At 43.9% G+C, this 13,239-nt stretch overlaps 1 protein-coding gene across 3 annotated transcripts in view; it reads left to right on the top strand.

Moving 5' to 3' along the window:
- Positions 1 to 2,592: 2,592 nt before the first annotated feature.
- Positions 2,593 to 13,239, top strand: part of LOC140726571 (calcium uniporter protein, mitochondrial-like) — a 112,989-nt gene continuing 102,342 nt past the window's right edge. For all 3 annotated transcript variants that reach the window (XM_073043129.1, XM_073043132.1, XM_073043131.1), the window contains exon 1: positions 2,593 to 2,824. In XM_073043129.1, the coding sequence (XP_072899230.1) occupies positions 2,732 to 2,824 (93 nt within the window). In that variant the 5' untranslated portion in view covers positions 2,593 to 2,731. The remainder of the gene's footprint in view (positions 2,825 to 13,239) is intronic.

A 13,239-nucleotide genomic window follows, 5' to 3' on the forward strand; every position in this document is an offset into this window, starting at 1 on the left:
TGAACACAAAATCTTGCATTCTTGGATTTCAGAAAGCCTATGACAACATTTCACACATGAAGCTGCTTAACAAGTTAAACGCCCATGCTATTACAGTAAAGATTCTAGCATGGATAAAGCAGTGGCTGATTGGCAGGAGGCAAAGAGTAGGAATAAAAGGACCTTTTACTAGTTGGCTGCTGGTGACTAGTGGAGTTCTACAGGGGCTTGTGTTGGACTGATTCTTGGATGACAGAATTGATGGCTTTGTTGCAATGTTTGTGGATGATACAAAGGTAGGTAGAGGAGCAGGTAGTTTTGAGGAACCAGAGAGCCTACAGAAAGTTTTAGTCAGATTAGTAGAATAGGCAAAGAAGTGGCAGATGGAATAGTGATGGGAAATGTATGGTCGTGCACTTTGGTAGAAAAATAAAAGAGTAGACACTAAGTGTCTAGTGACTATTTTTTAAATGAAGAGGAAATTCAAAAATCTTTTCTTTGGAGTCCTTGGGTCCTGACGAAGGGTTTTGGCCTGAAAAGACTGTACTCTTTTCCTAGATGCTGCCTGGGCTGCTGAGTTCCTCCAGCATTTTGTGTGCGTGCTTGGAATCCTTGAGCAGGATTCCCTGAAGATTAATTTCCAGGTTGAGTTGGTGATGAGGAAGGCAAGTGCAATGTTAACATTCATTTCAAGTTGTCTAGAATACAAGAGCAGGGATGTGATGCTGAGGCTTCACTAGGAGTGTTGGGAACAGTTATGGGTCCTTTATTAGGACTGAGAGGGAAAAAGATATGCTGACACTGGAGTCAAAGGATGTTCATGAAAATGATTCCAGGATTGAATGGCTTGTCAAATGAAGAGCACTTGATGGTTCTAGGCCTGTATTCACTGCAATTTAGAAGAATGAAGGGTGAGCTGATTGAAATAGATCAAAAGCTGAAAGGCCTCAGTAGAGTGAATCAGGAGAGGATGTTTCCTATGGCAGGAGAGTCTAGGCCCAGAGGACACAGCCTCAGAATAGAGGGGAGTCCTTTTAAACCAGAGATGAGGACTTTAAGCCAGAGAGTGGTGAATCTGTGGAATTCATTGCCTTAGGTGGCTGTGGAGGCCAAGTCATTGGGTATATTTAAGGCAAAGGTTAATAGATTCTTGATTGGTCAGGACATGAAGAGATATAGGGAGAAGACAGGAGAATGGGACTGAGAGGGAAAATAAACCAGTCATGATGGAATGGCAGAGCAGACTCGATGGGCCAAATGGCCTAATTCTGCTCCTATAAGTTATGGCTTTATCTGCAAGCACGCTCTGGCTTGCAGATAAACGTATCTCTAAGCACCATTTTTGCATGGATGCATTTGCCAAAGGATCTGTTTCTATAGTTTATGAATTCAGATTCTGGAAATGTAAACTGAAAGCAGAAACAATTGGAAATAACCTATTATCTTTGGCAATAGGTGTAGCGCAAGAAAAACACACAGAAAATACAGGGGAATTCAAATACCATCCAGAGGGAAATAAACAGTCCCTGTCTGCCCAGACCCTTCATCAGGACTTAAAACGTCGACTGTTCATTTAGCTCCATAGCCTGGTTTTCTGAGCTCCCCCGGCATTGTGTTGTTCAACATCCGCAGAATCGCTGAGATGTTTCAGGTCTATGTCGTTGTCATCTATTATTTTTTTAACGAAGTCGTCCAGGAAACTTGATCTTTGTATTCTTGCCTTTCTCGTAACGATGTATCAACAGTAATCTGATTTTAAATTATCTCTTCCATCAAGGCCTTAGTTTCCTCTTCTGCTAATTTGACTGCCGTTCTTTGTTTCCAATTCATTGTTCCTGTTCCGCCCGTCAGTTCACTACAAGTAGCTCCGTTTCAGCAAACCATCTTCACCTTATCCTTTTCCATGTAATGCATCGTCTTCCAGACGCTTTACCCCGCTCCACGTTCGCCAGATCCAGCAAAAATAGCAATTACCCTGTAAGCATTTCTGGAATTTCCCGTTGTCTGTGATACGTAACAAGTTCCGTGTTATCCCCGCCCACCTCATCTCGCTTTGCATATTTCATTGATACAATATTGTTTTACATTTTAAAAGCAGAGAATAATAAAGAACAGCTCTGCCGACCGACAATGTATTAAAATAATTTCAGTTCGAGTACAGAGAAAAATCAATTTACTCACACACCGGGTTTTTTTTTGTTTTCGGGTTTGAGCAGCAAGCTTAGTAACTCACTTATATTAAATGAATAAACCTATTTATTTGTATCTCAGCTACTGAGAGCAGGCAGGCTCAAGAATAAAACACTCTTCGTAGGGACATTGTAGGAAGTGCCTTTGTTAGAAGGATGGTGGAAAACCAGGCAGGAGCTCGACAGTCCCAACACTTTGTGGGAGCTTGTCAACACGTTGTCTGCCCCGTTTACGGCCATCTTGCCAACGGCAGCACTGCACAACATCCTGATGCTATCTCGAAAGAAGTTATATAAACACAAATCTCTCTTATTACCAACACAATTCCTCTGTGAGACCCGGACCTGGATTTTTGTTGCCCACCACCTGTGAGGGCGTGGGACAGGGCGGTGAGCGGCGCCGGCAGAGGACGCTCCGCTCCACTCCACTCCACTCCGCTGGGCTGTCATTCGGCCCTTGTTGAACGGCTGCACCCTTCTGAGCCGCCCGGACTTGACTCGGCGGTTCAGCTCCGGGAGCCTGCAGAGCGGCGCCGACGAGTGAAGAGGGAGCTCAGCGAGGCATGGCGTGGGGCCGGAGAGCCGTCAGCGCGCTGCTCCCGCTCGGCAGGACGATCCCCTGGGCCGGCAGGTGGCCGGCGGCGCGGACACAGCTGGTGAGTGAGTTACGGGCACCCCAGTCCCGACCCCCCAACACTAACACCACCCCACCCCAGTCCCGACCCCCCAGTACTGAGAACACCACCCCACCCCAGTCCCGACCCCCCAGCACTGAGAACACCACCCCACCCCAGTCCCGACCCCCCAACACTAACACCACCCCACCCCAGTCCCGACCCCCCAGCACTGAGAACACCACCCCACCCCAGTCCCGACCCCCCAGCACTGAGAACAACACCCCACCCCAGTCCCGACCCCCCAACACTAACACCACCCCACCCCAGTCCCGACCCCCCAGCACTGAGAACACCACCCCACCCCAGTCCCGACCCCCCAACACTAACACCACCCCACCCCAGTCCCGACCCCCCAGTACTGAGAACACCACCCCACCCCAGTCCCGACCCTCCCAGCACTGTGAACACCACCCCACCCACCCCTGTACACCCCAGTCCCGACCCTCCCAGCACTGTGACCCACAGCAATCTTGACCCTCTCAATAGTGAGAACACCATCCTCCTAAAACCCTGAACACACCCCACCCTTGAATACACCACACCAGTCCCGACCCCCAACTCTGAAAACACCAGCCATCCCCGAACACACTGACCCACTCCAGTCCTGACCCCATACACACCCCACTCCCCTGAACACACCAATCCACCCCACCCCTCTCCCAATCACAATGTAAGCCCAAACTGGACAGTATTTTCAGAGATGGACACACACTGTTACCAATTCCATGACCTGCTGACCATGGCTTAGTTCATTAATGGACACCCCTCCCCCCAACATGGCAATACCATCACTAAACATGCACTCAACATTATTGTTTTCAATGTTTCTATTACTAGCCCCTCTCACAAGTAAATATACAACTTCCAAGCCAATATATATGATAACTACATAGAATTTTGCATTATTACTTATTTATCCCTACAACTTGCAAATCTCTTTCTTGCTGCTGAGCTAAAAGACTTCCTTCCTCACAGGTCTGCACATCTTGTGTCCAAACACACTGTTAGGATTAACTAAGGTCACCAACAGCTTTCAATAGCAAAGCCGATCATTTGCTGTGAAAGATATTCCTTTCAGTCAGAATAACAATTATGTTAAGCTGTGTAATGGACATTCTGTCTCTGCTAATATTGCCTTAAGCAACAAAACTGCTGCATGAAGCTGGCCACAAGCTGATAGGATGGTAAAGGTGACAAAGGCATTCTTGCCTTTAATAGTGGATGCATTGAGTTCAAGTGTCAGGAAGTTATGTTGCAGCTTTATGAAATTGGTTAGGCTGTATTTAGAGTATTGCAATCAATTCTGGTCATGAAGTATGAGGGTTCTGACGTTTTTGAGAAGATGCCGCTTGGATTAGAGAGTATGAGCTACTAGAAAATTGATACTATTTTCTCTGGACTGTCAGAGGCAGGGGCTGAAGCTAACAGAAATTTATAAAATTCTTCGACCATACATAGGGTTAATGGAATCTTTTTCCAAGGGTCAAATACTAAAGGGCGTGAATTAAGGTGAGGGGAAAAGGAGATGGAGCGGAGCAAGTTTTATATCGAGAGAGTCGTGGGTGCCTGGAAAGCCCTGTTGGAAGGTGATATTTAAGAAGCACATGAATGTACCGAGAATGGAAGGATGGGGGTCATCAAATGCATGCAGAATGTATCAAATGTCATTGGCTGAATTAGTTTGGCACAACTTCTTGGGTCAAAGGACCTGATCTTGTGCTGTATTGTTCGATTTTCCTGATGAATTGTGCTCTGCGGTGTTTGTCAGATGCTTGTTCACCTTGGTTATAAACTAGCCAGATGTCAAAGCATTTCTTTTATTTCAAACTTCTTTTCTAGCTCAAGCAATTTAACAATCTCATCCTGTGTCCAGAGAAATTGGTGCAAGTATTACCTTGTAGTGACATCACCACCAGAACTGTTCTTTAGGAATTATGTAGAAATAGGGGCTTCTGCCTATGATGCTGTCCTAACCCTGTTCTGGACCTTGGAGAAATCCTGTTAATCTCATTACACCTTTTCTCTTTTTCATGTCCATTTATTGGCCTGATTCTCCTACCACCCATCTGTAGTAAGGGTTATTTAACACACTAGCACATTCCATGTGATGACAGGGAGAATGTACAAATTCCTCACAGCACAATTTGGAATTGAACCCAGATGGCTGGAACTATGAGACAATAGTGAAACCTCATGCTGGATCCTGAGGTATTCCTAGCATACTGGTCACCCATAACATACAGAATATCCTCACAATGTAAATTGCACGTCTTCGAACACAAACACCACCTGCCCTAGTACATATTTCCTTCCAACAGGCAAAGCACAACTCCCTACGACACACAAACACAAATATCAAAACACTCTCCTAAAGCACGTAGCTCTGCTCTTCCCTTCCGCACATTCCCCCCCCCCCATTGCACAATTTTTTCAGAAATGTTCTTACTCGACTGTCAGATGTAAATTGTATGAGGTTTTGGGCTATCAGAGGTAGCTGATGGTTTTGCTGAAGGCCTTTTTTCAGTGAAGAGTCTCCATATTGAAAACGGTCGTCCGCCACAATGAAGCCATTTGTCAAGCATTTTGCGCAGTTATTTATTTAGAGAATTTTGCACTGTAACAGGCCCTTCTGGCCCAACAAGCCTGCATGCTCCATTACACCCATGTGACCAATGAACCTACAAACCTGACTGTCTATAGCTGTGTACTGAATATAGACGATGGCATTGAAATTGACTTCACTCACATTCTAGAAACTTTATGCTATGGGAATAAAGTTCTTAAACCAATAGTAGGAGAGTCTAGGGCCAAAGGGCGCAGCCTCGTAATAGAAGGCTGCTTTTCAATATGCCAAGGATGCGGTCTGGAAGACTAGCGTGCCGGATTTTTCGTGGCTCTGGACATGAGCTGACTTGAGGCTGGTGTTGCTGCGTGATGTGTCGTGGGAGTACATGGAAGATTGGAAGCAGCGAGCTGGCTGTGTGCCCAGGGTCCCGAATTCTTTGGGCACAGAGCTTGGGAAAAGTGACGTAACAGACTTTTAATACTATAAATCAGTGAGTTGTTTTATGTCTCCCCTCTTGCTGTGAAAGAGGACACCTCTTTTTCCCCTTATTGGGGGGAGGGGGAAGAGAGAGCCTGTGCCTGTGGTATGTCGAATACCAGGTGAACGAGTAGTCTTTGGGGTACTGCAAGTCTGTGTCTTTATTGATGTTTTGCTGCACGCTTCAGTGCTCGGTGGGGGGTGCTGATGCTTTTTTGCTGGTGGGGGTGGGGGGGTCATTGCTGCTTATGTGTGGGAGGGGGGAGCTGTTGGGGGACTTCGGGGTTCTGACATTTAACTGCCATTCATTCTCGGGGCACTCCTCTGTTTCCGTGGATGTTTGTGAAGAAAAGGACTTTCAGGATGGATATTGATTGTATACATTTCTCTGACACTAAATGTACCTATTGAAAGCTTTAGAGCAGGGATGAGCACTTTCTTTAGCCAGAGGGTAGTGTATCTGTGTAATTCATTGCCACAGGAGGCTGTGGAGGTCAAATCATAGGGTGTATTTAAAGCAGAGGTTAACAGATCCTTGATGAGTAAGGGCATCAAAAGTTACAGAGAGAGGCAAGAGAGTGGGATTGTGAGGAAAAATAAATCAGCCATGATTGAATGATCTAATTCTGCTCTTATGTCTTATGGTCAAGTGCAATGAAGGATTAAATACTAATGCAAGTGCAAATGTAAAATGAAAGTGTTTCCTATAAAAATGCCGAATGAGAAGACGTAGTTTAACTTGAGAAGTTGAGGATATAGGCAGAAAATGATATTACAATTCATCCATGCAAGTGTGACATTTCTTTTGTTTCCAGAGTTGAATTCCATTCAGAAATCAAAAATGAATTAAACATTTTTTTTGTCAGGCAGTGTATATATTGTTTGTTCTAAATTAACAGAGATTGTGTTTTTCATGGAAATAAAGAATATAGGCAGATGCATTGAGGATATTTTACTCTTAGGTAGGCATATGGGTGTTAGGAAACTGAAGGGCTATGTCAGAAGGCCTGTGTACTCTGCGATGTTGTGCTGTTATGGTCTAATTTACCAAATGGAGCTTATTGCTGTAATGTTATTGTGCTTCCAAAGCTATAACAACACGTAATTATTTGTTGAAGGAAGATAAAATTCTGACATCATACAATGCAGATTGTGCTAACTTTAATCCACTGGAAAGAGAGTTTAATGTTCCTTTTAATTAAGCCTTGATTTGATATCAGATAATGGTAGGACGATGTCAACTAAACTAAATTTCCTCTCATTCTAAGTCTGCACAACTGGAATTCAAAGGCCATCCTTGAACTGTGGAATTTCCTGGGATGATGTTTGAATGTTCTCTCTGGTGATTGTACCCAGGCTGAGAGCCTCTGCAAGGACCATCTTTAACTTATTATTTGTCAGGTTGCACCAGACCAAAGGGTCTGGAAATCCTGCTACATCATTCAAGAATGACTCTTTAAAAAATATTTTACCTTGTTTCCCTTTTTATTTTTGAGACCAGATATCAGTCTCTGCAGTTATTTGAATAGAAAGATACAGGAATTGAAGAGGCCACTCAGATCAAATGGGTTTCATTGTGCAGTTAATTCATGACTGATCTGTATCTTTAACTCTCTAACTTAACTTGGTCCTTATTGTTTTGAATGCAAAACCTGACCACAACTACTAAAGCTGTTTTTATACCTTCTGGGTAAGAAACTATTTACCTTACTGGGAAATTTCAGATAAGGGGGCATAAAATTGAAGACAGGTTGTTCAAAGCTGATGTGAGAACCACTTCTTCACACACTGTGGAGGTATTCAGGTGCTCACTCTCCGCCAGTAAGTTAGGGTTCAGTTAGAAATTCAAGCTGATGCTCAAGTACTGGCTTTCCAGTGGTCAGAAAAAGTTTTAATCAGAAAACAACCAAGCAGATGCACACAATTGTATGTAAGGTTGGTAAAAAGCCAGATATATTGCTTTATTACTACTCCCTAGATGCCTGTTGAAGTTGTCACATGGTAAAGATTACAAATTTTGTACTTTCAAAATGCCAGAAACTATGATTCAGGGAAGAGCATCTCAGCCGTTAGGAGGTGCTGATTGATGACTTCCTCTGAGCCAGATTGCAGGGAGACCCAACTGAATAGTCGGATTGTTTCCTTTTGCAAAGATGGTCAAAATTGTTGAATCTCTGATGTCCCCAGCTATGTCTTTCACATTCTAGATGTGTGCAGCAAGTTATGGATTGAGGTCCTCATTGCATAATGTTAGTATATAAGCAGGGATACTGGCATTTCAGAGACTATTCTTATTTTCAAATGGCCATTGATTTCTTGTCAGTTCTTGGTTACTAGCTGAATCAAATAGTTTGCAGAGGGGCTAGAGTCAGGGGCAGTCTGGTCAAGGACAGAGTTGCTTGAAAAGATCCTTGAAGTGTTCCACTCAGTGTGTTGGACGTCTGTGTTTTTGAAGTTTGCAAATGTTCTTTGTTGCCAGTGATGTGGGATATGTTGGAATTTTGGCTTGGTGGCCTTCACAGCATTAGTTACCTGGAAGTAGTTGTAGAGCCCCCTTTGTTTTTATTTTCTCCCTCCAACTTTCTATTCTTTTTGTAGAAGTTTTTCTCTTGGACTACAATCTTCATGTGCCTGTAGAATATGATTCAAATCTGTAATCTTGCAGTTGATTACCTCCTGGATTCTGGTTGTCTTTGGTGAAGGAACCAAGAGAGTCTTCACAGTTGCTAATTATAGTGTACTTGAGGAAAGACAATATGCTGTGTATGCTTTTAGGGGCGTATTGGTAATTAGTGCTGTCTAAGAACTTTTTATCTGAGATACTTGAGGGCTTCAGTACTGAAAGTAGAATAGGAATAGGCTTTCCACCTTCAAGTCTGTTCTGCCATGGCTGATCATAGTCAGTCATACAACACAGAATCGGGTAATGCAGTCCACCAAGTCCATGCTGAACTTTTTATCCAACTACAAGAATCCCATTTTGCAGCATTAATGCCATATCCTCTTACTTTATTTAAGTGTCCTTCTAAATGTCTCATAAATCTAATAAAAGTTTCTGATTCCATATCACCCGTGTTTTGCATGCAAAACTTGCTTCTCAGATTCTCTTTAAAGCTGTTTCCTATTACAGTATCTTAAAACTACGTCCACTTGTCTTTGATACCCCCATTGTGCAGGAAGAGGTTTGATAAACTTCTATCATATCATCCTTCAATCTAGGGAAACATGCCCAGCTGTCAAATCTCTCCTTGTTATTGCTGAGCCTCTGGCGATGATCTTTACATCATCAATGAGGTTCCAGAGGATTGGAGGGTTGTGGATGTTGTTCCCTTATTCAAGAAAGGGACTAGAGATAGCCCAGGAAATTATAGACCAGTGAGTCGTACTCTCAGTGATTGGTAAGTTGATGGAGAAAATCCTGAGAGGCAGATTTATGAACATTTGGAGAGGCACAATATGATTAGGAACAGTCAGTATGGCTTTGTCAAAGGCAGGACATGCCTTACGAGCCTGATTGAATTTTTTGAAGATGTGACTAAACACTGAAGGTAGAGCCGTAGATATAGTGTATATGGATTTCAGCAAGGCATTTGATAAAGTACCTCATGCAAGGCTTATTGAGAAAGTAGGATCCAAGGGGACATTGCGTAGTGGATCCAGAACTGGCTTGCCCACAGAAGGCAAAGAGTGGTTGTAGATGGGTCATATTCCCCAGGGAGGTCGGTGACCAGTGGTGTGCCTAAGGGATCTGTTCTGGGACCCCTACTCTTTGTGATTTTTTAATAAATGAGCTGGATGAGAAAGTGGAAGGATGGGTTAGTAAATTTGCTGATGACACAAAAGTTGGGGGTGTTGTGGATACATAGAAACATAGAAAACCTACAGCACAATACAGGCCCTTCGGCCCACAAAGTTGCGCTGAACGTGTCCCTACCTTAAAAATTACTAGGCTTACCCAAAGCCCTCTATTTTTCTAAGCGCTATGTACCTATCTAAAAGTCTCTTAAAAGACCCTAGCATATCTGCTTCCACCACTGTTGCCGGCAGCCCATTTCATGCACGCACCACTCTCTAAGTAAAAAACTTACCCCTGACATCTCCTCTGTACCTACTCCCCAGCACCTTAAACCTGTGTCCTCTTGTGGCAACCATTTCAGCCCTGGGAAAAAGCTTCTGACTATCCACATGATCAATGCCTCTCATCATCTTATACACCTCTATCAGGTCACCTCTCGTCCTCCATCGCTCCAAGGAGAAAGGCCGAGTTCACTCAACCTATTCTCATAAGGCAAGCTCCCCAATCCAGGTAACATCCTTGTAAATCTCCTCTGCATCCTTTCTATGGCTTCCACATCCTTCCTGTAGTGAGGCGACCAAACCTGAGCACAGTACTCCAAATGGGGTCTAGCCAGGGTCCTATATGGCTGCAACATTACCTCTCGGCTCCTAAATTCAATTCCACAGTTGATGAAGGCCAATACACCATATGCCTTCTTAACCACTGATCCAACCTGCGCAGCTGCTTTGAGCGTCCTATGGGCTCGGACCCCAAGATCCCTCTGATCCTCCACACTGCTAAGAGTCTTACCATTAATACTATTCTGCCATCATATTTGACCTACCAGATAGAACCATTTCATACTTATCTGGGTTAAACTCCATTTGCCACTTCTCAGCCCAGTTTTGCATTCTATCAATGTCCCGCTGTAACCTCTGACAGCCCTCCACACTAGTCAGAGGGTTGTGAATGTTGCTCCTTTATTCAAGAAAGGGAGTAGAATGAGCCCAGGAAATTATAGACCAGTGAGACTTACCTCAGTGGTTGGTATGTTGATGGAGAAGATCCTGAGAGGCAGGATTTATGAACATTTGGAGAGGTAAAATATGATTGGGAATAGTCAACATGGCTTTGTCAAGGGCAGATCGTGCCTTACGAGCCTGATTGAATTTTTTGAGGATGTGACTAAACACATTGCTGAAGGAAGAGCAGTAGATGTAGTGTATATGGATTTCAACAAGGCATTTGATAAGGTACCCCATGCAAGGCTTATTGAGAAAGTAAGGAGGCATGGGATCCAAGGAGACATTGCTTTGTGGATCCAGAACTGGCTTGCCCACAGAAGACAAAGTGTGGTTGTAGACAGGTCACATTCTGCATGGAGATTGGTGACCAGTGGTGTGCCTCAGGGATCTGTTCTGAGACCCTTCCTCTTTGTGATTTTTATAAATGACCTGGATGAGGAAGTGGAGGGATGGGTTAGTAAGTTTGCTGATGACACAAAGGTTGGAGGTGTTGTGGATAGTGTGGAGGGCTGTCAGAGGTTACAGTGATTGATAAGATGCAAAACTGGGCTGAGAAGTGGCAGATGGAGTTCAGCCCAGGTAAGTGTGAAGTGGTTCATTTTGGTAGGTCAAATATGATAGCAGAATATAGCATTAATGGTAAGACTCTTGGCAGTGTGGAGGATCAGAGGGATCTTGGAGTCCGAGTCCATAGGACACTCTAAGCTGCTATGCAGGTTGACTCTGTGGTTAAGAGGGCATACGGTGCATTCGCCTTCATCAACCGTGGGATTGAGTTTAAGAACCGAGCAGTTATGTTGCAGCTATATACGACCCTGGTCAGACCCCACTTGGAGTACTGTGCTCAGTTCTGGTCACCTCACTACAGGAAGGATGGGGAAACCATAGAAAGGATGCAGAGGAGATTTACAAGGATATTGTTTGGATTGGGGAGCATGCCTTATGAGAATAGGTTGAGTAAACTCTGCCTTTTCTCCTTGGAGTGACGGAGGATGAGAGGTGACCTGATAGAGGTGTACAAGACAATGATTGGCATTGATCGTGTGGATAGTCAGAGGCTTTTTCCTAGGGCTGAAATGGCTAGTATGAGAGGGCATAGTTTTAAGGTGCTTGGAAGTAGGTACAGAGGAGATGTCAGGAGTAAGTTTTTTACACAGAGAGTGGTGAGTGTTTGGAATGGGCTGCCGGTGATGGTGGTGGAGGAAGAAACGATAGGGTCTTTCAAGAGACTCCTGGATTGCTTAGAAAGATAGAGGGCTACGGGTAAGCTCTAAGATAAGGACATGTTCACCACAGCTTTGTGGGCTGAAGGGCCTGTATTGTGCTGTAGGTTTTCTATGTTTCTATAATGGAAGCCTTCCAATCCAGGCAATGCAACCACCTGGTGTATCTACTCTGTGCTCTCTCCAGTGCAATCATCCTTTCTGTAGAACTGTACATAGTTAAAACGTGGCCCAACCATTGTCCTGTAACATAAGCTCTTGCATTATATGCCCTGGTGTATGAAGGTCTCTTCATCATCCTATCCAGTTATTTGGCCACTGTCTGTGAAATATGAACTTCGACCCTACATCACTCTCTTCATTAGTGTTATTTAATCCTATCTGACTTCTCAAACTGCTTTGACTTGCACTTGTTAGTATTAAATTTTATCTATCATTGCTCTGACTTTCCATCTGATCAGTATTTTGCTGTACATAGACAACCTTCCTTGTCATCCATACCCATCTCTTACGTTGGTATCGGAATCATTGATATCACAAGATGCGTTGATCTTTGTAAGGGTAAAAATACCCTGATGCAAAGTTGTATACATGCCTCCAATTAGTAGCCATGATGTGGGGTACATATTACAGTGGGAGATGAAAAGGCATATTAAAAAGGGCAAGGTTACGATGGTCATGCGGGATTTCAATATGCAAATAGATTGGGTAAATCAGCTTGGTACTGGATCCCAACAGAAGGAATCTAGAATTTGAATTTGGATTCTGATTTATTTATTACAGGTACTTCGAAACACATAGTGAAATGCTTTAACAACCAACACAACTTAAGGATGTGCTGCCTATGAGATGGCTTTTTATAACAGCTTATGGTTGAGCCCATGAGATAAAAGGCAGTTCTGGATTTGGTTTTGTGCAATGAACCAGATTTGATTAGGGAGCTTAAAGTAAAGGAACCCTGAGGAGACAGTAATCATAATATAATAGATTTCACCTTGCAGTTTGAGAAGGAGAAGCTAAAACTGGATATATCGGTATCACATTTGGTTAAAGATGACTACAGAGGCATGAGAGTGGAGCTGGTCAAAGTTAATTGGAAGGGGATACTAGTAAGGATGATAGTAGAGCAGCAATGGCTAGTTTCGGGAGTAATTCCAAAGGCGCAGGATTGGTTTATCCCAGAAAAGCAGCAGCATTCTAAAGGGAACATGTACAACACGCTGGATGAACTCAGCAGGTCGGGCAGCATCCGTGGAAACGAGCAGTCAACGTTTCGGGCCAAGACCCCTCGTCAGGACTGAAGAGGGAGGGGGCAGGGGCCCTAT

This window comes from Hemitrygon akajei, chromosome 4 (assembly GCF_048418815.1).
Source record: "Hemitrygon akajei chromosome 4, sHemAka1.3, whole genome shotgun sequence".
NCBI lineage: Eukaryota > Metazoa > Chordata > Chondrichthyes > Myliobatiformes > Dasyatidae > Hemitrygon > Hemitrygon akajei.